The sequence below is a fragment of the Salmo salar genome, chromosome ssa16, assembly GCF_905237065.1.
Source record: "Salmo salar chromosome ssa16, Ssal_v3.1, whole genome shotgun sequence".
In the NCBI taxonomy this organism is placed as follows: domain Eukaryota; kingdom Metazoa; phylum Chordata; class Actinopteri; order Salmoniformes; family Salmonidae; genus Salmo; species Salmo salar.
The window spans coordinates 47607229-47634338 of record NC_059457.1 but is presented as its reverse complement, the minus strand read 5'-3'; the positions used below and the strand labels follow the sequence as shown (position 1 = coordinate 47634338).

Below are 27110 nucleotides of genomic sequence, written 5' to 3'. Positions count from 1 at the left end.
TTTTGCCAGTCCTGTCTGGTCCAACGACGGTGGGTTTGCGCCCATAGGCAATGTTGTTGCCGGTGATGTCTGGTGAGGACCTGCCTTACAACAGGCCTACAGCCCTCAGTCCAGCCTCTCTCAGCCTATTGGGGACAGTCTGAGCACTGATGGAGGGATTGTGCATTCCTGGTGTAACACGGGCAGCAGTTGTTTCCATCCTGTACCTGTCCCGCAGGTGTGATGTTCAGATGTACCGATCCTGTGCAGGTGTTGTTACACGTGGTCTGCCACTGCGAGGACGATCAGCTGTCCATCCTGTCTCCCTGTAGCACTGTCTTAGGCGTCTCACAGTAAGGACATTGCAATTTATTGCCCTGGCCACATCTGCAGTCCTCATGCCTCCTTGCAGCATGCCTAAGGCACGTTCATGCAGATGAGCAGGGACCCTGGGCATCTTTCTTTTGGTGTTTTCCAGAGTCAGTAGAAAGGCCTCTTTAGTGTCCAAAGTTTTCATAAATGTGACCTTAATTTCCTATTTATTTGGATTTTTACGAATTATCTTTGAAAGACAGGGTCCTGAAAAAGGGACGTTTCTTTTTTTTGCTGAGTTTATAATAATATATGCCATTTATATGCCAATTTTTGCAGACCACTTTTGGCTCGGGAGCGCTACTTTCAGAACGACTGTCTAAAAAGTATACAAAATTACTGGAGAATCTCTTTAAGGTGATGGTTTGTTAGTACATAAAGTACTGTATGGCAAGGTAATAAATTCCAATATTACAGTTGAAGTCGGAAGTTTACATACACCTTAGCCAAATACATTTAAACTCAGTTTTTCACAATTCCTGACATTTAATCCGAGTAAAAATTCCCTGTCTTAGGTCATTTAGGATCACCACTTTATTTTAAGAATGTGAAATGTCAGAATAATAGCAGGGAGAATTATTTATTTAAGCTTTTATCTCACATTCCCAGTGGGTTAGAAGTTTACATATTCTCAATTAGTATTTGGTAGCATTGCCTTTAAACTGCTTAACTTGGGTCAAACGTTTCAGGTAGCCTTCCACAAGCTTCCTACAATAAGTTGGGTGAATTTTGGCCCATTCCTCCTGACAGAGCTGGTGTAACTGAGTCAGGTTTGTAGGCCTCCTTGCTCGCACACACGTTTTCAGTCCTGCCCACACATTTTCTATAGGTTTGAGGTCAGAGCTTTGTGATGGCCACTCCAATACCTTGACTTTGTTGTCCTTAAGCCATTTTGCCACAACGTTGGAAGTATGCTTGGGGTCATTGTCCATTTGGAAGACCCATTTGCACCAGTCCCTCTGTTTCCTGTTTCCTCCAACATCTTCACAAGGTCTTTTGCTGTTGTTCTGAGATTGATTTGCACTCAGGAAGGAGACAGAACGCGTCTCCTTCCTGAGCGGTATGACGGCTGCGTAGTCCCATGGTGTTAATACTTGCGTACTATTGTTTGTTCAGATGAACATGGTACCTTTTTTTTGGCTGATTTTTGATTTTCCCATGATGTCGAGCAAAGAGGCACTGAGTTTGAAGGTAGGCCTTGAAATACATCCACAGGTACACCTCCAATTGACTCAAATGATGTCAATAAGCCTATCAGAAGCTTCTAAAGCCATGACTTCATTTCCTGGAATTTTCCAAGCTGTTTAAAGACACTAAGTTGACTGTGCATGTAAACTTCTGACCCACTGGAATTGTGATACAGTGAATTATAAGTGAAATAATCTGTCTGTAAATAATTGTGGGAAAAATTACTTGTGTCATGTACAAAGTAGATGTCCTAACCGACTTGCCAAAACTATAGTTTGTTAACAAGAAATTAGTGGATTGGTTGAAAAATTTGTTTTAATGACTCCAACCTAAGTGTATGTAAACTTCCGACTTCAACTGTATGTCCAAAGCACATAATAATAATAATAATAATAATGGCATCAGAAGCAATCAAATCAAATCATCAAATCAAATTGTATTGGTCACATACACATGGTTAGCAGATGTTAATGCGAGTGTAGTGAAATGCTTGTGCTACTAGTTCCGACAGTGCAGTAATATCTAACAAATGATCTAACAATTCAACAACAACTACTTTATACACACCACGTAAAGGGATGGAATAAGAATATGTACATATAAATATATGGATGAGCGATGGCCGAGCGGCATTGGCAAGATGCAATAGATGGTATAAAACACAGTATATACATATGAGATGAGTAATGTAAGATATGTAAACATTATTAAAGAGGCATTATAGTGACTGGTGATCAATTTATTAAAGTGGCCAATGATTGAGTCTGTATGTAGGCAGCGGCCTCTCTGTGTTAGTGATGGCTGTTTAATAGTCTAATGGCCTTGAGAAAGAAGCTGTTTTTCAGTCTTTCAGTCCCACCTTTTGATGTACCTGTACTGACCTCGCCTTCTGGATGGTAGCGGTGTGAACAGGCAGTGGCTCGAGTGGTTGTTGTCCTTGATGATCTTTTTGGCCTTTCTGTAACAACGGGTGCTGTAGGTGTCCTGGAGGACAGGTAGTTTGCCCCCGGTGATGCGTTGTGCAGACCGCACCACCCTCTGGAGAGCCTTGCGGTTGATGGCTGTGCAGTTGCTGTACCAGGCAGTGATACAGACCGACAGGATGCTCTCAATTGTGCATCTGTAAAAGTTTCTGAGTGTTTTAGGTGACAAGCCACATTTCTTCAGCTTCCTGAGATTGAAGAGAAGCTGTTGCACCTTCTTCACCACACTGTCTGTGTGGGGGGATTATTTCAGTTTGTCCGTGATGTGTACGCCAAGGAACTTAAAACTTTCCACCTTCTCCACTACTGTCTCGTCGATGTGGATAGGGGGGTGCTCCCTCTGCTGTTTCCTGAAGTCATCGATCATCTCCTTTGTTTTGTTGAGTGAGAGGCTGTTTTCCTGACACCACACTTCGAGTGCCCTCACCTCCTCCCTGTAGGCTGTCTCGTCATTGTTGGTAATCAAGCCCACTACTGTTGTGTCATCTGGAAACTTGATGATTGATTTGGAGACGTGCATGGCCAAGCAGTCACGGGTGAACAGGGAGTACAGGAGGGGGCTGAGCACGCACCCTTGTGGGGCCCCAGTGTTGAGGATCAGCGAAGTGGAGATGTTGTTTCCTACTTTCACCACCTAGGGGCGGACCGTCAGAAAGTCCAGGACCCAATTGCACAGTGCAGGGTTGAGACCCAGGGCCTTAAGCTTAATGATGAGCTTGGATGGTACGATGGTGCGGAATGCTGAGCTGTAGTCAATGAACAGCATTCTTACATAGGTATTCCTCTTGCCCAGATAGGATAGGGCAGTGTGATGGCGATCGCATCGTCTGTGGACCTGTTGGGACGGTATGCAAACTGAAGTGGGTCTAGGGTGGCAGGTAAGGTGTCAGTAATATGATCATTGACTAGTCTCCCAAAGCACTTCATGATGACAGAAGTGAGTGCTACGGGGCGAAAGTCTGGGTCTAATATGGACCTGAATTAGTATTTACCACCATCTCTACTTGATCTTGCACAGTTGTCTTCCCTATCACCTTTCCTGCCTCTGTCTATCCATAATCCTCCAGTCACCCTGTATCCGTTCCTCTCTTCTTCTCTCGTCTATCTCTTGTCTTTCCTCTTCTTGTTGGGTTTCTTGTTGAGGATGTGTCTCAGGGTTCTGCTCATGTAGAAGGGTCTGGCTGCAGAGCCGTTGTGCACCTCCAGATCCACCACTGGGGACAGGAACACATAGCCAGTCACATACCACAGAAACTCTGTTAAATACCCCCATGTATTTAGAAAGTTGGGCCATTGCGGTTTCTGCATTACGTCACATTTAAATAACAACACAACATTCTATGGCATCAGTGGCAGCACCCTATTAACATTACAATGGGAATATTCAAATAATGACATGTATAGAATTAGAACAATATAAAACATTCTAAAAGCTGGCCAAACTCTAAATACAAGACATAACCTACTGCTAAACATTCTGAAACGCAGTCATATACCTCAACCTCACTGTTATTGTAAATTCCTTCAAAACCATTTCAAATACCAAACTCAAGTTTAGATACTTACCCTCAAATCACTGTTTCATAAAAGCCCTCTTGATCCCAACCAAGACACCTCTGATTTCCTCAAACCCACTGTTTGATAACAGGCCTACCCCAAAAACTTGAATATCCCAAACCAACGATCAATTTAAATGTCATTAACTCTTAAATACAATATACAAATAAAATATACAAATTAGGTATGAATCGCCTAGAAAATTTGCTATAATGAAATCATTCACATTTATTTAAAAAAAAGATTTCACATTTTCATGGTGTCATTGATACAAAAAGTGTTATCCTGTACAAAAACCTTAAATATCCTCAGAACAGATGTGTTACAGTACCTAGTATTAAAAACCGCACTACTGCAGTTCTGCACTATTCCATATAAAAATACCAAAAATGGCTTTAACATCCTTTTATAAACGGTATTTCAAAAGGTTCTCGGCGGTAGATCGTAAAACCACAAAACAATAAAGAGGAACATTTCTCCATTTAGAACTAGGCACATTTACTAGCAACTGCAGTCGGAATCCCTGAAAGGTGTCAGGGTCCATTCAAATCATTCACCATGAGCATCAAATGTGTTCAGAGGTCTTGACCTCCCTGAGCCTACATTATAACTGTCACTTACAGTGTAAAACCAATATCTAGTGTTACACCTTACAGTGTAAAACCAAAACATACTAAAAGTGTCTGTAACCATGTAATTTGTATTAATTTATTTTACCTTTATTTAAACTAGGCAAGTCAGTTAAGAACAAATTCTTATTTTCAATGACGGCCTAGGAACAGTGGGTTATCTGCCTTGTTCAGGGGCAAAACGACTGATTTTTACCTTGTCAGCTCGGGGATTTGATCTTGCAACCTTTCAGTTACTAGTCCAATGCTCTAACCACTAAGCTACCTGCCGCCCCTCAATTTAGGAGTATGTTCAGTTTATCTATCTGTAGCATTGCACTTTAAGTTTTGAACGATGTCTGTAACAGTGGCAATAATACATATGGTGGACCAAAAGTGCCTCTTCAACCAAAGACTAAACAGACATTAAAAGAATCATGCTAGACAGAAAAGCCACCTCAGGGTTATTTTCCAACACATGAGAGCACCTAAAAATAGCTCTGGGATGAAGTTTCCCCTAGGTACAGATCTAAGATCAGCTTGCCCTCCCCCAATCCTAACCTTAACTATTGTTGAGGAAAATGCTAAACTGACCCAAGATCAGTGTCGAAGGGCAACTTCACCCTACACATGACCTTACATTACAGTACATGGAACCATTGCACAACCACAGTAGTGTCACACGGGGGCGCCCTTGCCCTGCATCACCCCACAACCATCTGCAAAAGTACACCAATTGCATCCGAAATACAGAGATCTCCTTCTGCAGTGTATGTGCCTCTTGCAGTGTATTGGGCTAATGGCAATTTCACCCATGTCCACTGTGCTGCTGCAGCGCTCTCTAAGTAAGGCAGAGGCCAGCAGAGTGTGGACACAACAAAGAAAGGGACAGAAGCACTGCAGAGAAAAAAAGACTGATATTAGAAGTATCAGTGGCGGTGCAGGACAGAGCTCCGCCTCTTTCTAAACCCCACCCACATACACCACCCTCTTGGGTCCTGCCATGTCCTGCCAAGGCCTTCCTGGTCAGTCCTGACCAGTCAGGTCAACTCCATTCATGAGTCCAGCCCAGCCATAAGGCCCTGCTCTAGTATCCTCCAGACCACAATCACCCCCACACACAGACACTGAATGGGTCAGTCCAGTGTATCAAGTGTTCTGGCTATCAGGAGAAAGAGGTTCAGTGTTGTAGCCTATCAGGAGAAAAGGTTCAGTGTTGTGGCCTATCAGGAGAAAGAGGTTCAGTGTTGTGGCCTATCAGGAGGAAGCGTAGAGCTTGGCGCCCTGCTCTCTGCGGAGGATCCTGTGCAGTTGAGGGGACATGTAGAAGGGCTTGAGGGGCGAGCCGTCGTTCCTCTCCAGGTCTTCACCTGATCCAGGACCGACGGAAGACGAAGCATTGTCACAGAGGAGGAGAAAAGGAAGAGAGACAAGGAGGAGAGGAGCAGACAACGTATGGGTAGGAAGGCAGAGAGAGAAAGAGAGAAAGAGAAAGGAGTTTGAGCCAAACGATTTAGAAAGCCAAGCAGGGAAATTAATTAGGAAAAAAAGTTGATATAGGTTTCAGTCAGCCAAAATGGCCAGTGCATTATAGCCAACTGGTTCAGTGATTAGTATGCAGCGGAGGAAAAGTTCGATAAATATAATGCATATAGCACAGGCCCTATACAATAGTCTTCACTGCAAGAACATGCAATATAAATGATTGAATTAGTAAAACAATGACATTAGTGTAAAAAAAAAAAAAATCACGCAGTGCAAGAATAACCTTTTTCTGTCTTATGAAAAAAACTGTACACCGCTAATGATATAATAGAGAGCAACATCAAGTAGAAATGGAGAAGCATTGAATTAGCTCACAAAGCTGCAGTCAGTTCCAACACAGCCCCTGGAGTGTACTCCCTGTGTATCATATAAACACCCTCACACCCCAGACTGGCCTGTATTTAAAGAGATGAATGGTGTACTTACAGAAACATAGGAATAAGGTGTCCACACACATAGCATAGACGTTGAAGAAGCCATGGGCGATCAGGTAGGATCCTAGTATCACCGTCTGACAATGGCAGAAAAGTCCAAGTCAGTAAGCACAATAAAGCTTACCGTATGCTTCCCAGTCAAAACAGTTTGCTCATATATTATCACAAAATTGTGTGACGTTTGTGTTATTTTTGGTTTTCGGGAGTTTTTGTTCCAGCTGTTTGTGCAGACAAAAATATTTCTTGAGACAAGTCGAAGTTTGGTTGATTGGACAATAGTAATACTCCTAGTCGGAGTGGGATCGTGAAGTGTTTGTCAGTCAACGAGTGATGAGTAGTTTTAATGCACATTTTTTCTGCACCAAACATTTTATCTAAATGTAAAATTGTGCGAACAACATTAAGATTGCTGTTTTTTTCTAGTTATTCAAGCGAATGTCTTTAGGGAGTATAAGAGCACAGAAGTTGCGTCGCCTAGCCAAGTTCGGCTAGAAGCAAACAGAACCTACGTATGCGGACGCATTTATCAACAAGCAATGCTGACTCATATAATGTAAGTCTATTTCTTACCAGTAGGGGGACCCAGTAATAATTTAGTGATGGCACCTCCTCTTGAATAACTGGAATCTTACGGGTGAAGAAGAAGAATGCTAGAACACCTGGGGGGGGGGGGGGGAATCGGAATCCTTAATAACAAAATAACAACCTGAGCAAACACTGACAAATGTACAATTAGTGTAACATAGTATCTATGGACATTGTCTTATAGAGAAGGCCTCTGCCGAGTAGTTGTAGTACTATTTTCCAGCGTGTGTTGTTTGTTTAGTCTTGTTCATGCATTGGGTGATTTTAACATCAGCCCTCATAGTTAAACATACCACCAGTGTGTGGGAAAGGGAACTCACCAACACTCCCTGAAATAAGCACTTTTCCCAAGAAGAGGAGAAAGTCTGTCACCTTATCCAGCACTGCCACCCTACAGAGGAGACAACTCATTGGAGAAGCCCAGAGGCCCAGAGAGAGACAGTCACCACCATGAAAGACAGACAGACACAAAAAAAACTGTCTGAGGGACAGACAATCAAACGAACCGATACAAAAGACCTTGTTTTACCTTACTACGTTCCTCATCAGGAGGAAGAAAGCATCTTTGGCCGAAGTGCAGAAGCTCTTTCCATATATCGCCATCTACGGTGAGAAATTCAAAGTAAGACCATGTTATTCACGATTCCAACACTTTCTGTGAGATGGTTATCAAACTCACCATGATGTAGGCGTTCCTGTTCATGAACTTGATGAAATGTTCCAGGCACCAGAAGCAGCATTTGAGACAGCAAATCAGGAAGCGGGCAAAAGCATTGTGAGCACCTGAAAAATACATGATGATCATCTTCATGAAAATCTGCCATATAAATATACATACGAAAGGCAGTGGGTTAAGTACGAGCAGAAAACCCACCTTTGAGTTTGTGATCCAGATACTCTAGAACGATGCGAAACATCTGCACTAAGGCCAGGATCAGAGAGCCAAATGCCAGAGAGCCTGTGTGGTACCTGGGAGATACACAATACACTGTATTACTAATACAAAATAGAGCTTTATATCCACCACACGCACATACACACTTCCCATCATAGGTGTAAAACCCTCAACACACGTAGGAGCAGTTTCCTCGACACAGATTATGTCTCGTCTTGGATTTAAAGGCTTAATGGAGAATCTGAAATAGTTTATTAGTGTAGTACTAGGATAACTCCCTTAGGGAATATCTCTCCAAGCAAGATGTGCCATTATAAACTATACTGAACAAAAATATAAAAGCAAAATGCAACCATTTCAACAACTTTACTGAGGAAATCAGTCAATTTAAATTCATTAATTAGGCCATAATCTATGGATTTCACATGACTTCACATGATGATTTCACATGATTGGTCACAGATACCTTAAAAAAAAGGTAGGGGCGTGGATCAGAAAACCAGTCAGTATCTGATGTGACCAGTATTTTCCTCATGCAGCGTGACATTTCCTTCGCATAGAGATGATCAGGCTGTTGATTGTGGCCAGTGGAATGTTGTCCCACTCTTCTTCAATGGCTGTGCGAAGTTGCTGGATATGGGCAGGAACTGGAACACGCTGTTGTACATGTCGATCCAGAGCATTCCAAACATGACCAATGGGTGACATGTCTGGTGAGTATGCAGGCCATGGAAGAACTGGGACATTTTCATCTTCCAGTAATTGTGAACAGATCCTTGCGGCTGTGTATTATCATGTTGAATCATGAGGTGATGGCGGCGGATGAATGCCACAACAATGGGCATCAGGAGCTCGTCACGGTATCTCTGTGCATTCAAATTGCCATCAATAAAATGCAATTGTGTTCAGTGTCTGTAGCTTATACCTGCCCATACCATAACACCACCGCCACCATGGAGCACAACGTTGACATCAGCAAATCGCTCACCCACACAACGCCATACACGTGGTCTGCGGTTGTGAGGCCGGTTGGACGTAGTGCCAAATTCTCTAAAACTACGTTGGAGGCGGCTTATGGTAGAGAATTGAACATTAAATTCTCTGGCAACAGCTCTGGTGGACATTCCTGCAGCCAGCTTGCCAATTGCACAGTCCCTCAAAACTTGAGACATCTGTGGCATTGTATAGTGAAAAAACGGCACATTTTAGTGGCCTTTTATTGTCCCCAGCACCTGTGTAATGATCACGCTCTTTAATCAGTTTATTGATATGCCACACCGGTCAGCTGCATGGATTAATTTAGCAAACGAGAAATGCTCAATAACAGGGATGTAAACAAATTTGTGCAGAAAATGCATATGGAACATTTCTGGGATCTTTTATTTCAGCTCATGAAACATCGGACCAACACTTTCCATGTTAGTTCATATTTCTGTTCAGTGTCCAACTCAACACCATCTTCACCTTCCTTATGCGTTAAAAACCTATATGACTGAGTCAGCCTACCGTACAGCCCTGCTAAAGGAGGAAAACAAGGGGCATGATGGTATGTCTTGGGGCTTCTTCAGGGCCCAGTAGTAGGAAGCGAAAGCCCCGGCCAGGGTGCACTGTCCCAGGGCGATGGTAAAGTTGACCAGCCACAGGAACACCAGCAGGTTGCACAGCTGCAGCACAAAGATGTAGTGGTGGTAGAGGCTCTCGCCTCCGTAGAAGGCAAAGGTGCACTGGGAGCCGGGGCACACCGTGGTCACGTTGGTCAGACTGAACGTCTGGGGAGAGATAGGGGTGAGTTATTGGGTTAGAAGGAAATCGCACCCTATTCTCTATTTACTTCTGGCCAGAGTTTATAATGGCACCCTATTCCCTATACAGTTCACTACCTTTGGCCAGAGTTTACAACGGCAACCTATTCCCTATATTGGGAATAGGGTGCCATTTCAGTTTTAAATTGTAATGAAAGACCAAATGTAGCCAGAGTTAACAGATGTTGTCACTGGCTAGCTACAGTTGAATTCGGAAGTTTACATACACCTTAGCCAAATATATTTAAAATCAGTTTTTCACAATTCCTGACATTTAATCTGAGTAAAAATTCCCTGTCTTAGGTCAGTTAAGATCACCACTTTAATTTAAGAATGTGAAATGTCAGAATAATAGTAGAGAGCATGATTTACTTCAGCTTTTATTTCTTTCTTCACATTCCCAGTGGGTCAGAAGTTTACATACACTCAATTAGTATTTGGTAGCTGTCACGTCCTGGCCAGTATATAAGGTTAATTGTTTTGTAGTTTGGTCAGGGCGTGGCAGGGGGTATTTGTTTTCTGTGGTTCGGGGTGGTGTGTTTGTGTAAAGGGTGTTTAATTTAGTAATTCCGGGTTTTGGTTTATGTTTAGTAATTCTATGGTTAGTCTAGGTTGTGTGTTTCTATGTTTGGTTGATTGGGGTTGGGACTCTCAGTTGAAGGCAGGTGTTGTCTATCTGCCTTTGATTGAGAGTTCCATATATTAGGGTGTGTTTGTATGTGTGATTTGTGGGTGATTATTCTGTGTATAGCCTTGTGCCTTACCAGACTGTTTTTGTTGATCGTTCGTGTTTTTGTTATTTTGTATGTTCGTTTTGAAAAATAATTAAAAATCAAGATGAGCATTCACGTACCTGCTGCGTTTTGGTCCTCATTCACCGACAACAGCCGTGATAGAATCACCCACCACCAAAGGACCAAGCAGCAGAGGAAGGAGCAGACGGAGTTCGAGTTGGACTGGCGGGAGAAGTGGACTTGGGAGGAAGTTCTGGACGGGGCCGGACCCTGGCATCAGGCTGGGGATTATCGACGCCCGCAGGGGGAAATTGAGGCAGCCAAGGCAGAGAGGCGGTGGTACGAGGCCAAGTACGCGCTGAAGGAGAAGCACGAGAGGCACCCCCAAGAAAATTTTGGGGGGGGGCACACGGGTAGTTTGGCTAGGCGTAAGAAGAGCCGGAAGCCAGCTACTCGTGGTTATATGGAGGAGCGTATGGGGTGGAGAGCGCTATGTTTCGCTGAGGAGCGCACTATCTCACCCATACGCACGCACAGTCCGGTGCGCGTTATTCCAGCCCCTCGCAGGTGCCGTGCTAGAGCGGGCATCCAGCCTGGTAGGAGGATGCCTGCGCAGCGCATCTGGTCGCCGGTACGCCTCCGAGGACCAGGCTACCCAACTCCCGCTCTACGCACGGCTACCATCAGGCCCCTGCACAGCCCAGTCTGCCCTGTACGAGCACCCCGCTCGTACAGGGCTACTAGTTCCATCCAGCCAAGGCGGGTTGTGCAGGAGGTAAGATCTAGACCGGCTGTGCGCCTCCATAGCCCTGGGTTTCCAGCTCCTGTCTCTCGTGCGGACCCGGAAGTGCGTCAACCCAGTCCGACTCGTCCTGTTCCCGCTCCCGCACTAGCCTGGAGGTGCGTGTACATAATCTGGTAAGCCCAGTACCAGCACCACGCACCAGGCTACAAGTGCGTCAATCCAGCCTCGCCAGTCAACAGTCTTCATCAGAGCTGCCCGCCAGTCAACAGTCTTCATCAGAGCTGCCCGCCAGTCAACAGTCTTCATCAGAGCTGCCCGCCAGTCAACAGTCATCATCAGAGCTGCCCGCCAGTCAACAGTCATCATCAGAGCTGCCCGCCAGTCAACAGTCATCGTCAGAGCTGCCCGCCAGTCAACAGTCATCGTCAGAGCTGCCCGCCAGTCAACAGTCATCGTCAGAGCTGCCCGCCAGTCAACAGTCATCGTCAGAGCTGCCCGCCAGTCAACAGTCATCGTCAGAGCTGCCCGCCAGTCAACAGTCATCGTCAGAGCTGCCCGCCAGTCAACAGTCATCGTCAGAGCTGCCCGCCAGTCAACAGTCATCGTCAGAGCTGCCCGCCAGTCAACAGTCATCGTCAGAGCTGCCCGCCAGTCAACAGTCGTCAGAGCTGCCCGCCAGTCAACAGTCGTCAGAGCTGCCCGCCAGTCAACAGTCGCCAGAGAGGTCAGACTGCGCTGAACTGCCGGAGTGGCCAGACTGCGCTGAACTGCCGGAGTGGCCAGACTGCGCTGAACTGCCGGAGTGGCCAGACTGCGCTGAACTGCCGGAGTGGCCAGACTGCGCTGAACTGCCGGAGTGGCCAGACTGCGCTGAACTGCCGGAGTGGCCAGACTGCGCTGAACTGCCGGAGTGGCCAGACTGCGCTGAACTGCCGGAGTGGCCAGACTGCGCTGAACTGCCGGAGTGGCCAGACTGCGCTGAACTGCCGGAGTGGCCAGACTGCCCTGAACTGCCGGAGTGGCCAGACTGCCCTGAACTGCCGGAGTGGCCAGACTGCCCTGAACTGCCGGAGTGGCCAGACTGCCCTGAACTGCCGGAGTGGCCAGACTGCCCTGAACTGCCGGAGTGGCCAGACTGCCCTGAACTGCCGGAGTGGCCAGACTGCCCTGAACTGCCGGAGTGGCCAGACTGCCCTGAACTGCCGGAGTGGCCAGACTGCCCTGAACTGCCGGAGTGGCCAGACTGCCCTGAACTGCCGGAGTGGCCAGACTGCCCTGAACTGCCGGAGTGGCCAGACTGCCCTGAACTGCCGGAGTGGCCAGACTGCCCTGAACTGCCGGAGTGGCCAGACTGCCCAGACTGTCCCGAATTGCCAGACTGCCCAGACTGTCCCGAATTGCCAGACTGCCCAGACTGTCCCGAATTGCCAGACTGCCCAGACTGTCCCGAATTGCCAGACTGCCCAGACTGTCCCGAATTGCCAGACTGCCCAGACTGTCCCGAATTGCCAGACTGCCCAGACTCTCCCGAATTGCCAGACTGCCCAGACTCTCCCGAATTGCCAGACTGCCCCGACTGCCCCCGGCGAAGCCAGAGTGGCCCGACAGCCTGGAACGGCCGGAGCCAGAGCCACCTCCAGAAATAGGTGGGTTGGGGAGGGGGTGTAGCACAGTGCCGTCGTTGACGGCAGCCACCCTCCCTTCCCTCCCTTTAGAAAAGGGGACTTTTTGTTGGTGTTGCTTGGGGTTATTTTTTTGTTAAGGTGCTTCTGGGGTAGCACCTTTAAGGGGGGTACTGTCACGTCCTGGCCAGTATATAAGGTTAATTGTTTTGTAGTTTGGTCAGGGCGTGGCAGGGGGTATTTGTTTTCTGTGGTTCGGGGTGGTGTGTTTGTGTAAAGGGTGTTTAATTTAGTAATTCCGGGTTTTGGTTTATGTTTAGTAATTCTATGGTTAGTCTAGGTTGTGTGTTTCTATGTTTGGTTGATTGGGGTTGGGACTCTCAGTTGAAGGCAGGTGTTGTCTATCTGCCTTTGATTGAGAGTTCCATATATTAGGGTGTGTTTGTATGTGTGATTTGTGGGTGATTGTTCTGTGTTTCGCCTTGTGCCTTACCAGACTGTTTTTGTTGATCGTTCGTGTTTTTTTGTTATTTTGTATGTTCGTTTTGAAAGATAATTAAAAATCAAGATGAGCATTCACGTACCTGCTGCATTTTGGTCCTCATTCACCGACAACAACCGTGACAGTAGCATTGCCTTTAAATTGTTTAACTTGGGTCAATTTTTCAGGTAGCCTTCCACAAGCTTTCCACAATAAGTTGGGTGAATTTTGGCCCATTACCCCTGACAGAGCTTGTGTAACTGAGTCAGGTTTGTAAGCCTCCTTGCTCGCACACGCTTCTTCAGTTCTGCCCACAAATGTTCTATAGGTTTGAGGTCAGGGCTTTGTGATGGCCACTCCAAAACCTTGACTTTGTTGTCCTTAAGCCACTTTGCCACAACTTTGGAAGTATGCTTGGGGTCATTGTCCATTTGGAAGACCCATTTGGAACCAAGCTTTAACTTCCTGACTGATGTCTAGAGATGTTGCTTCAATATATCCACATAATTTTCCTCCCTCATGATGCCATCTATTTTGTGAAGTGCACCAGTCCCTCCTACAGCAAAGCACCCCCACAACATGATGCTGCCACCCCCGTGCTTCACGGTTGGGATGATGTTCTTTGGCTTGCAAGCCTCCCCCTTTTTCCTCCAATCATAATGATGTTTATTATGTTAAAACAGTTCTATTTTTGTTTCATCAGACCAGAGGACATTTCTCCATTCTTCCTTGCTGAGCGGCCTTTCAGGTTATGTCGATATAGGACTTGTTTACCTGTGGATATAGAAACTTTTGTACCTGTTTCCGCCAGCATCTTCACAAGGTCCTTTGCTGTTGTTCTGGGAATGATTTGCACTTTTCGCACCAAAGTACATTCATCTCGAGGAGACAGAACGCATCTCCTTCCTGAGTGGTATGACGGCTGCGTGGTCCCATGGTGTTTATACTTGCATACTATTGTTTGTACAGATGAACGTGGTACCTTCAGGCGTTTGGAAATTGCTCCCAAGGATGAACCAGACTTGTGGAGGTCTAAAAAGAAAAATCTGAGGTCTTGGCTGATATCTTTTGATTTTGCCATGATGTCAAGCAAAGAGGCACTGAGTTTGAAGGTAGGCCTTGAAATACATCCACAGTTACACCTCCAATTGACTCAAATTATGTCAATTAGCCTATCAGAAGCTTCTAAAGCCATGACATCATTTTCTGGAATTTTCCAAGCTGTTTAAAGGCACATTCAATTTAGTGTATGTAAACTTCTGACCCACTGGAATTGTGATACAGTGAGTTATAAGTGAAATAATCTGTCTGTAAACAATTGTTGGAAAAATGACTTGTATCATGCGGAAAGTAGATGTCCTAACCGACTTGCCAAAACTATAGTTTGTTAACAAGACATTTGTGGAGTGGTTGAAAAACGAGTTTTATTGACTCCAACCTAAGTGTATGTAAACTTCTGACTTCAACTGTATTCACAGCTGGATGATTTGTACTGCTGCCAAGCACACTGAGCTGAATTTCAATAAGCTGTAAACTGCTCCAATTCAGGGTTTCAAGGCCAATAACATACAGTATTCTAGGAGTGTGCAATACAGCAATAACGTCAATGTGACAAAGAGGAAGACAGTAAAAAGAAAAGCGAACCTCTGGATCACAGGTGAGGTTGGCATACATGCATTTGTCCTGCGTCGACATGACCTTGTAGACAGCATCGCCAGATGACGCTAAGAAGCTGAGGGCAAAACCAGTCAAGTGCAACACGGAAGAATAGAAGCAGTGATAAGTAACAAAATGTGTGCCTGCCTATGAGCCATCTACATTGGGATTTCCACTACGGGTTCAGCAGTTTCAATAGGTTCAATTCATCCAGTCTTTATCTCTATGATGCCATTGGTGACAGTTCAGGATGCTTCACATGTGTAGCTACAATGGGCAATGCTGCATGTAAAGATAACTGTGTAAAAGTGTACACACACAGTGAGGACGAGGCTGAGAAGACCTACATAGAGAGGATACACAGCAATGACTGCCCAGTATGCTATGCAGATGGCCAGCAGCACAAAAGTGATGATCGGGTAGAAGAGAGTGGACATGATGTAACCAATGGCCCTGGAGAAAAGAGAGAGACAGAGAAGGGGGAGAAAGTGTGAAAAAAGAATAGTTAAAAGTTTGAACTCACAGATGCTGGTTTCATTGGAAGTGACACAACAAGACGTCCGACTTAATCTCCTGAGAGAAGAACACCACTCACCTGCTCCCCTCCTCCAGCAGAGCGATGGCAATGCGTACTCTCCTCCTCAGGAATATCAGGATTACTATGATGACCGCCTCAATGACTGATAGGGAGATCACTGCAATACAAATTATTACTATTGAGTAGAAAAATGTATGTTCCTTTACAGCAGAGGTGGACAAAAAAAAAAATCGATCCTCTCAGGCCACAGCATCTCCTGGGGTTTGCCAAATTAATTTAAACAATATCAGGTTTAATTTTGTATTTTATGTAAATTCAGGGCTTGTCTGTAAAAGAGACCTTGGTCTCAGTATGACTCTCTGATAAAATAAAAGTTAAATAAAAATAAATCAATAAAATACAGGAAGGCCTACGGTTTCCCTGCTCTAATTCATTTGCTGATTGAGAAATAAAAACAAAACCAGCAGACACACCCAACTGCTTCCCTGCACCTTGTGACACACACAGTAAACTGAGTTGTGGCAGCCTTGTGCTAGGCTAGTGGGCCGTGATTGTTACTGTTGATGATATCTGGAAATGTGCATGTACACCCTGGCCCATCTACTGTTGCTAGACCCAATTCTGACTTGTGCTCTGATATCTGTTTCACTGATTTCTGCTCTTGTAAAATAATGTGTGGGTTCACAGCTCCAATCCAGATGTGTTGGTCATTACTGGGATGTGGTTAAGGAATACTGATGTTAACCTTTCTGGTTATCACCTTTTTCGGCAAGACAGATTTTCCAAAGGTGGGGGAGTGGCAATCTTTACCAAGGATCACCTTCAGTGCTCGGTTGTCTCCACCAAGTCTGTCCCCAAACAATTTGATTTGCTGGTTTTAAGCATTAAACTTTCAAATATCTCTTTGTTGACTGTTGCTGGGTGCCATGGTCCTCCATCAGCACCAGCCTGTACCCTACCTGCCCTAAACTCTCTCCTGACCCCTTACACTAAGTCTGAATTTGTCCTGCTAGGTGACCTCAACTGGGACATGCTTAAACCACCTGACCAAGTCCTAAAGAAATGGGACTCCCTAAATCTTTCTCAGATTATTACCAATCCCACAAGGTATGACTCCAAACACCCAGAAAAGGCTACTCTCCTCGATGTTATCCTCACAAATAATCCTGATAGGTATCAGTCTGGTGTTTTCTGTAATGACCTTAGTGATCACTGTTTTACAGCCCGTGGTCGTAATGGCTGCTCAGTGAAACGATCTGTCCTGATTTGTAATAGATGCTTGCTAAAAAACTTCAATGAGAAAGCCTTTCTTCATGAACTGGCCTCCGTAAAATGTTATAGAATCAGCTTGTCGAAGATGCTTGGACCTTCTTTTTTGATATTTTCAGTGGTATTGTCAACAAACACGCCCCCATAAAGAAAATGAGAATTAAAAACAGGTTCAGCCCCTGGTTCAACCGTGATCTTTTTTTTCTTAGTATTTTTATTTAACCTTTGTTTAACTAGGCAAATTAGTTAAGAACAAATTCTAATTTTCAATGACGGCCTAGGAACAGTGCGTTAACTGCCTTGTTCAGGGGCAGAACGACAGATTTTTACCTTGTCAGCTCGGGGATTCGATCTAGCAACCTTTCGGTTACTGGCCCAACGCTCTAACCAATAGGCTACCTGCCGCCCCAAAATTACTCCCCCTCAAGAATTGCATTTGGCGAAAGGCTCCACACGCGCATACTCAGGCTGACTGTGTCTGGATTAACAAGAAGTGTATCTTTAATCGTGTGTATAACACTTGTATCTTATATCAATGTTTATGATGAGTATTTCTGTAATTTGATGTGGCTCTCTGCATTTTCACCAGATGTTTGTTTGAGACAATGCATTTCTGAACATAACACGCCAATTTCAAATGAGGTTTATGCACATAAAGATTAACTTTATCGAACAAAACAAACATTTATTGTCTAACATGGAGACCTGGGAGTGCCACCAGATGAAGATCATCAAAGGTTAGTGATTCATTTTAATGCTATTTCTGACTTTTGTGACACCTCTCCTTGGTTGGAAAATGGCTGTATGGTCTTTGTGGCTAGGCGCTGACCTAACATAATCGCATGGTGTGCTTTCACCGTAAAGCCTTTTTGAAATCGGACACTGTGGTTGGATTAACAAGAAGTTTATCTTTAAATGGTGTATAATACTTGTATGTTTGAGGAATTTTAATTATGAGATTTCTGTTGTTTGAATTTGGTGCCCTGCAATTTCACTGGCTGTAGGCCAGGTGTTCCGCTAGCAGAACCCCCTTCCCAGAAAGGTTAAACTTCACCCCAAAAAAACATCTGGGTCATCGCCAAGCCTATCTCAAACCTTTTTAACCTGTTATGGATAGGGGGCAGTATTTTCACGTCCGGATAAAAAACGTACCCGATTTAATCTGATTATTACTCCTGCCCAGAAACTAGAATATGCATATAATTATTAACTTTGGATAGAAAACACTCCAAAGTTTCTAAAACTGTTTGAATGGTGTCTGTGAGTATAACAGAACTCATTTGGCAGGCCAAAACCTGAGAAGATTCTGTACAGGAAGTACCCTGTCTGACCATTTCTTGGCCTTCTTTGTCATCTCTATCCATTACAAAGGATCTCTGCTGTTACGTGACACTTCCTACGGCTCCCATGGGCTCTCAGAGCCCGGGAAAAAGCTGAATGACGTAATTCAAAGCCCTGGCTGAAACACACGAGCGCTTTTGCTAAGTGGTCTATCAGCGGACAAAGGGCTTCATGCTCGTGCACGAGACGACACCATGTTTTTATTTGATTTGGACTATTTTACACCATTTTAAAGACAAGACTCTCGTTAATCTAACCACACTGTCCGATTTCAAAAAGGCTTTACAACGAAAGCAAAACATTAGATTATGTCAGCAGAGTACCCAGCCAGAAATAATCAGACACCCATTTTTCAAGCTAGCATATAATGTCACAAAAACCCAAAAGACAGCTAAATGCAGCACTAACCTTTGATGATCTTCATCAGATGACACACCTAGGACATTATGTTATACAATACATGCATGTTTTGTTCAATCAAGTTTATATTTATATCAAAAACCAGCTTTTTACATTAGCATGTGACGTTCAGAACTAGCATACCCCCCGCAAACTTCCGGTGAATTTACTAAATTACTCACGATAAACGTTCACAAAAAGCATAACAATTATTTTAAGAATTATAGATACAGAACTCCTCTATGCACTCGATATGTCCGATTTTAAAATAGCTTTTCGGTGAAAGCACATTTTGCAATATTCTAAGTAGATAGCCCGGCATCACAGGGCTAGCTATTTAGACACCTAGCAAGTTTAGCACTCACCAAAGTCAGATTTACTATAAGAAAAATGTTATTACCTTTGAAGTTCTTCGTCAGAATGCACTCCCAGGACTTCTACTTCAATAACAAATGTTGGTTTGGTCCAAAATAATCCATTGTTATATCCAAATAGCGGCGTTTTGTTCGTGCGTTCAAGACACTATCCGAAAGGGTAAAGAAGGGTGACGAGCATGGCGCATTTCGTGACAAAAAAATTCTAAATATTCCATTACCGTACTTCGAAGCATGTCAACCGCTGTTTAAAATCCATTTTTATGCCATTTTTCTCGTAAAAAGCGATAATATTCCGACTGGGAATCTGCATTTAGGTAAACAGACGAAAGAAAATAAAGCATGGGGTCGACTCGGGCACGCGCCTAAGCCCATTGTCCTCTGATCGGCCACTTGCCAAAAGCGTAAATGTGTTTCAGCCTGGGGCTGCCTCGATATCATTCAGCTTTTTCCCGGGCTCTGAGAGCCGATGGGAGCCGTAGGAAGTGTCACGTTACAGCAAAGATCCTCAGTCTTCAATAAAAGAGCCAAGATGAACAACAACTTGTCAGACAGGCCACTTCCTGTAAGGAATCTTCTCAGGTTTTTGCCTGCCATATGAGTTCTGTTATACTCACAGACACCATTCAAACAGTTTTAGAAACTTTAGGGTGTTTTCTATCCAAAGCCAATAATTATATGCATATTCTAGTTACTGGGCAGGAGTAGTAACCAGATTAAATCGGGTACGTTTTTTATCCGGCCGTGTCAATACTGCCCCCTACCCCCAACAGGTTAAAGGTCCTCAATTATGTCACCATTGACCTTGATTCTAAGCAATATTGTGCTGCTATTTTTATTGACTTTGATACGGTAGACCATTCCATTCTTGTGGGCCGGCTAAGGAGTACTGGTGTCTCTGAGGGGTCTTTGGCCTAGTTTGCTAACTACCTCTCTCAAAGAGTGCAGTGTATAAAGTCAGAAAATCTGCTGTCTCAGCCACTGCCTGTCACCAAGGGAGTACCCCAAGGCTCGATGCTAGGCCCCACGCTCTTCTCAATTTACTTCAACATGATAGCTCAGGCAGTAGGAAGCTCTCTCATCCATTTATATGCAGATGATACAGTCTTATACTCAGTTGGCCCCTCTCCAGATTACGTGTTAAATGCTCTACAACAAAGCTTTCTTAGTGTCTTACAAGCATTCTCTACCCTTAACCTTGTTCAGAACACCTCCAAAACAAAGGTCATGTGGTTTGGTAAAAAGAATGCCCCTCTCCCCACAGGTGTGATTACTACCTCTGAGGGTTTAGAGCTGGAGGTAGCCACCTCATACAAGTACTTGGGAGTAAGGCTAGATGGTACACTGTCCTTCTCTCAGCACATATCAAAGCTGCAGCCTAAAGTTACATCTAGACTTGGGTTCCTCTATCGTAATCGCTCCTCTTTCACCCCAGCTGCCAAACTAACCTTGATTCAGATGACCATCCTACCCATGCTAGATTACGGAGACATCATTTATAGATCAGCAGGTAAGGGTGCTCTCGAGCGTCTAGATGTTCTTTACCATTCGGCCATCAGATGTGTCACCAATGCTCCTTATAGGACACATCACTGCACTCTATACTCCTCTGTAAACTGGTCATCTCTGTATACCCGTCGCAACACCCACTGGTTGATGCTTATTTATAAAACCCTCTTAGGCCTCACTTCCCACATTCTGAGATATCTACTGCAGCCCTCATCCTCCACATACAACACCCGTTCTGCCAGTCACATTCTGTTAAAGGTCCCCAAAGAACACACATCTCTGGGTCGCTGCTCTTTTCAGTTCGCTGCAGCTAGCGACAGGAACGAGCTGCAACAAACACACAAACTGGACAGTTTTATCACAATCTCTTCATTCAAAGACTCAATCATGGACACTCTTACTGACAGTTGTGGCTGCTTTGTGTGATGTATTGTTGTCTCTACCTTCTTGCCCTTTGTGCTGTTGTCTGTGCCCAATAATGTTTGTACCATGTGTTGTGCTGCTACCATGATGTGCTGCTGCCATGTTGTGTTGCTACCATGTTGTTGTTATGTTGTGTTGCTACTATGCTGTGTTGTCATGTGTTGCTGCATTGCTATGTTGTTGTCTTAGGTCTCTCTTTATGTAGCGTTGTCTCTCTTGCCGTGATGTGTGTTTTGTCCTATATTTATGTTTTATTTTTAATCCCAGGCCCCTGTCCCCGCAGGAGGCCTTTTGCCTTTTGGTAGGCCATCATTGTAAATAAGAATTTGTTCTTAACTGCCTTGCCTAGTTAAATAAAAAAGGTTAAATAAAATAAATAAATAAATAGTATCCCCCTGTGCTTAAATAGCGGGATAGTGGATGGTAACTCACTCAAGATGAGCCAGGTTTGACTGAGCTGCAGGTAAACCCTGAAGTCCGTCTGAAAGCCGATGTCAGAGATGGTAACATCACCATCACTGTGTGGCTTCCCTCTCAGTGTACTGAACTCCCAGTAGCAGTGCCAGATCCCTGAGAGAGAGAGAGAGAGAGAGAGAGAGAGAGAGAGAGAGAGAGAGAGAGAGAGAGAGAGAGAGAGAGAGAGAGAGAGAGAGAGAGAGAGAGAGAGAGAGAGAGAGAGAGAGAGAGAGAGAGAGAGAGAGAGAGAGAGAGAGAGAGAGAGAGAGAGAGAGAGAGAGAGAGAGAGAGAGAGAGAGAGATGTGAGAGGTTATCTGCTACATTTGGTTTTCCATGACAACAGGTGTTGGTTTGCCATGACAACAGAGGTGTTGGTGACAGTTGGATGTTAGAAGATGTGGACACTGACCCACAGAAATCTATATACAGTAGCGGTATGTTACTATAAGTACAGTATGGGCTAGTGGAGTGTGGGTACTGTACTCAGACTAAAGACAGCATTAGGCTCTTTTACTGAGGCTAAAGTTGCTGTTGATTAGTGGCAGAGTGTACTGTACTGTATTACTAACCATAGCCCACCACAGCGATGACTCCAAAGATGATGAGCCACAGGAGAACTCCGGCTGTGAACCGTAGCAGCAGGATAAAAGCCAGGCTGACCACCATAGTTATCACCAGACCTCTAGACACACACACACCTTTATGTCATAGTGACAACCACAGTAAAACACACATATGGCACTCACAGACGCACAGAAACGCGGCTCTTACATTAAGATCCAGTACCAGGAGCTGGCGTAATCCTCAAATATCTTCATGCCAACCTCCTTGGCATCTAGCAGACTGGTAATGCCACTGTGAGAGAGGAAGAGGAGGAGTGGGATAGACAAATATAGTGGGGTGGGAGAATTGTGGAAAGAAAAAAGGGAGATAGAGAGGGAGATGAAAGAGAGGGAGGGAGAAAGAGAGAGAGTGAGAACATGTCCACAGAGGCAGAAACATTGACTTATACTGACCTGTGTTGTATAACAGTGACTCTCTTGTTCACACAGCAGGTCATGACACACTGCAGTTTATTAGGGGGTTGTAAAACCCTGGGAGACTGCACAGGTTGTAGGCAGGCCTCCCTTATAAATGTCACAAGTCAACATCAGTGTTATCAAAGTGCTAGGAAGCAGTGATGCTCTCTATGACTCTGAAGCAGCAGGTTACTACTCTACAGCAGTTACAAATGAAACGTCTGATTAGAACAGGACAAAGAAATGGGTCTGGATTATTAATTATTCCTGAATCTCTTTCCGTCAAAACTACATGAACAAGCAGGGTATGGTAACGGTTCAATGTACAAACTGGAGAAAGAGGTAATAGCAAAAACCACCGAGAATAATTTGATCAGATATCCACTGTAACTACAGAGATTCTGTAAAATCATGCAAATATCTGGCTTTGTGATTCCTCATTATTGCATTGGTAAACTGGCAACGTTAACACAAGTTATATTGTTCATCATTTAAATTGTAGATATCTGAACTAAAATATTCCCAGATGCTTTTGCTCAGTAGATGATCAGATTCTACAGGACTGGTGGACAGCAGTAGCAAGAGACTAGAACCAACCTTCCACTGGAACTGTGTAGAATGCCTCCAGAGTCAAGCACTAATCTGTTTTATGAGGACAGCTACCTCACGTCAGGAGCAAAGCTCACTCTAGGCGTTCATTTAATCTGGGCCAACGTACTTCTATAAAAATCCCTATAGTAGCACAAAATACAATTTACTTAAGTAATTTTGTTGTTATGAAAAAGAGAGTCCCTGATCTCCATCAGTACTAATGAAATCATTTGTTAACTTGTATTTAACCAGGGAAAAACACATTGAGACCTAGGTCTCATTTGCAAATGTGCCTTGGGAACGATACAAAAAAATTATATTAGACAATTTAAAACACAAAATTAAATAAATAGCAAATATTATATACACAATCAAACAAAACAAACACCTTTATCAATATAAAAATCCCTAACCGTTCTCCTAAACTGACCCAGAGACAATAACACATCGAAACATTACTTGGAGATTATTCCACATGATAGAGACCTGGTAGGAAAAGGCAGATTTCCCCAACTCTGTGGATACACGTGGAGTACTGTGCTAATGTGCCTAATGCACTCCACAGACCAGAATTTAACAGATGGAGTTCAGCCAAACCTCCAGTCGAAAGCAAAATAATAGATGCAATGTTGAAGTGGTTGGTTGTAGGAAGTGTAATTGGCCTGAAATGCTCTGTCCTTGGACAGCTTGTTGAAGCTCTTGACATTCAGGGGGAAATATGGGAAAGGCACTGGGGTGGACAAATCACGTGTAAGGGTGAGATGAGTCCAGCCATGCCTGAGGGGTTCACCACCAGGCGAAAAGCTGAGAGATTACAAAAAACGGACCTTTAAAATTGCTGTATTTTTTTTAAAATGGGAAATGAAGGAGCTGTCACCCTAACAACAGTGGTTGAGGTCATACAAAGTTCAACATTTGGGTGAGATGAAAGATAGCATTACACCTGTCATAACAAAAGCATCACACCAGTCATAACAAAAACATTACACCAGTCAAAACAATAGCATTACACCGGTCATAACAAAAACATTAAACCAGTCAAAACAATAGCATTACACCAGTCATAACAAAAACATTACACCAGTCAAAACAATAGCATTACACCGGTCATAACAAAAACATTAAACCAGTCAAAACAAGAGCATTTCACCGGTGATAACAAAAACATTACACCAGTTAAAACAATACCATTACACCAGTCATAACAATAGCATTACACCAGACAAAACAATAGCATTGCACCAGTTAAAACAATAGCATTACATCTGTCAAAACAATAACATTACACAAGTTAAAACAATTGCATTACACCAGTCAAAACAATAGCATACCAGTCAAAACAATGAGGATGACATTAGACGACTAGTCAACAATAAGGACATCAATCTGAACCCCTACAAATCAGCCGGGCTAGACAATCTGGACCCTCTGATTCTAAAATTATCTGCCGAAATTGTTGCAACCCCCATTACTAGCCTGTTCAACCTCTCTTTCGTATCGTCTGAGATTACCAAAGATTGGAAAGCTGCCGTGGTCATCCCCCTCTTCAAAGGGGGAGACACTTTAGACCCAAACTGCTATAGACCTATATCTATCCTACCCTGCCTTTCTAAGGTTTTCGAAAGCCAGGTTAACAAACAGATTACCGACCATTTCGAATCCCACTTCTCCGCTATGCAATCTGGTTTCAGAGCTGGTCATGGGTGCACCTCAGCCAAACATACCCTCGTTAAACTGACTATCCTACCGATCCTCGACTTTGGCGATGTCATTTACAAAATAGCCTCCAACACTCTACTCAACAAATTGGATGCAGTCTATCACAGTGCCATCCGTTTTGTCACCAAAGCCCCATATACTACCCACCACTGCGACCTGTATGCTCTCGTTGGCTGGCCCTCGCTTCATACTCGTCGCCAAACCACTGGCACCAGGTCATCTACAAGTCTCTGCTAGGTAAAGCCCCGCCTTATCTCAGCTCACTGGTCACCATAGCAGCACCCACCCGTAGCACGCGCTCCAGCAGGTATATCTCACTGGTCACCCCCAAAGTCAATTCCTCCTTTGGCCGCCTTTCCTTACAGTTCTCTGCTGCCAATGACTGGAACGAACTGAAAACAAAATCACTGAAGCTGGAGACTCATATCTCCCTCACTAGCTTTAAGCACCAGCTGTCAGAGCAGCTCACAGATCATTGCACCTGTACATAGCCCATCTGTAAATAGCCCACCCAACCACCTCATCCCCATACTGTATTTATTTATTTATTTATCTTGCTCCTTTGCACCCCAGTATGTCTACTTGCACATTCATCTTCTGCACATCTACTATTCCAGTGTTTAATTGCTATATTGTAATTACTTCGCCACCATGGCCTATTTAAATAAAGGTGATACATTTTTTTTAAATAGAGCAGTCATAACATCAAGGCACAAGTACAGCAGATAAAGTGAGTGCCACTGAGTCTGGTGGCTTGACGCTTAGAGATAGATCTTCCTGGTTCAGAGACTGAGGGAAGGATAGGTTAGAGGACATCATCCCTGCTCTGTCAGAAGCAAAGAACACACTGTCAGAAACGGTCTTCAAAACAGTTTCATCTCATGACAAGGACATCAGAATACCACTTTCATTTTCAGCTTCGAAACTCAAGTTTTGTGTTCAGATTGACTTTCATAGACTGAGGTAGGCCTAAGAGCTATATATAACTTGTGCTAATTACTGTGGTAATAACGCTAATTACTACACTAATCTGAGGGTGCTCTTTTCCAGTTTTACTAAATGAAATCTTTGCAAACATTATGATAAGAAAGAAGGAACATGTTGACGAAGGAGCACATTGATGAAAGCCAGGGGGTGATGTGACACTCAGCTTTGAAAGACCAATGGTACATCAGCTGTAAGCTACATTGTTACTCTTTGTTAGGGCTTTGATATCGATGTAAACTCCACAACATACAACATTTAGAGGTAATCTGTCCCCTTTCCTTTCCACAGCCATAGTCAGAGGAGCAGCAGCAGATTACCGATGATGCACAGTCAAGTGGGAAGGTTAGTTTGAAGACAGCGAACTCGGGGCTACAGAAGGTTGAAATACTGTAATTAGTTTGAGACCTTTCCAATCCTTGCTGCATGGCGATAACTTGGCTATGAAGGAAAAGCATTCAACTGGTCATCAATTCCTTGTTTCAAAGGCAAACGGGTTTAAATCTATGCAACCATGGAATTTCATGCACTAATGATGGCAACTCATTGATACAAAACTATCAAGACACTGCATCTGTCTTAATTGCTCCTCTAATCATTCCCACCAGTTAATCTAAATTTATTGAAAGTTTTAAAGACTGTACATGCATAAGCATGAAGAAAGTCACTTAACTGTACTACTGTGAAGCTACAGCATACGTTGGATTTTCATGCAGACATGCATAGACGGCTTTCAATATGCATGAATGATCCACACTCCACACGCTATTGGGCATGAGTCTCATTGCCCAGTTATCCTACCCTGCAATAGCTGTCCAGTTGACTCTGGGTTCAAGGGTGGAATCCCTATGACCCAGGGGCACAACGTTCACTGGGGACGGAAGGGGTCATGTCCCCCCCACATTCTGAAATAGCATTTTTGTCATCCCAGTTTTATCATTTGAATATGATACAAAACGAGGTAACCGTGTGCTTTAGGACTATGCGGACGCCTCCGAGCGGTAGGCTGTTTGGAGTGTTTATCCAACTAGATAAAATAACAATAATAATAATAAATTATTATGTCCCCCCCACCTCTAAAACCAAAGTTGCGCCACTGGTTTCAATGCATTCGCATTCCCAAACATCAATGAGGCCTCAGTGAACAGATTTGTGCAGCGTTAATCTTTCAGGTCTGCTGGTCAAAATTATTCAACCATTTCATACCATCACCCATAATAGGTCTTCCACTTATGCAACAGTCTCCCTCAGCCTCGACAGTATTTCCACTACACAAAGAGACGTTGAGGAGAGCAGGACTT

General features: G+C 44.1%; 1 protein-coding gene across 3 annotated transcripts in view; it reads right to left on the bottom strand.

Moving 5' to 3' along the window:
* Positions 1-3302: 3302 nt before the first annotated feature.
* Positions 3303-27110, bottom strand: part of LOC106574020 (choline transporter-like protein 5-B) — a 92166-nt gene continuing 68358 nt past the window's right edge. For 2 of the 3 annotated variants that reach the window (XM_014149528.2, XM_014149531.2), the window contains 14 exons: positions 22268-22351; positions 22066-22178; positions 21472-21609; positions 15782-15881; positions 15547-15639; positions 15175-15262; positions 9653-9915; positions 8126-8220; positions 7931-8034; positions 7781-7854; positions 7572-7642; positions 7237-7325; positions 6659-6743; positions 4278-6057 (listed from right to left, as the gene is read on the bottom strand). In XM_014149528.2, coding sequence (XP_014005003.1) covers positions 5945-6057; positions 6659-6743; positions 7237-7325; positions 7572-7642; positions 7781-7854; positions 7931-8034; positions 8126-8220; positions 9653-9915; positions 15175-15262; positions 15547-15639; positions 15782-15881; positions 21472-21609; positions 22066-22178; positions 22268-22351 — 1510 coding nt within the window. In that variant the 3' untranslated portion in view covers positions 4278-5944. Of the gene's footprint in view, positions 3737-4277; positions 6058-6658; positions 6744-7236; positions 7326-7571; positions 7643-7780; positions 7855-7930; positions 8035-8125; positions 8221-9652; positions 9916-15174; positions 15263-15546; positions 15640-15781; positions 15882-21471; positions 21610-22065; positions 22179-22267; positions 22352-27110 lie in introns of those variants that run through there. The other variant, XM_014149529.2, reaches the window with a different exon arrangement.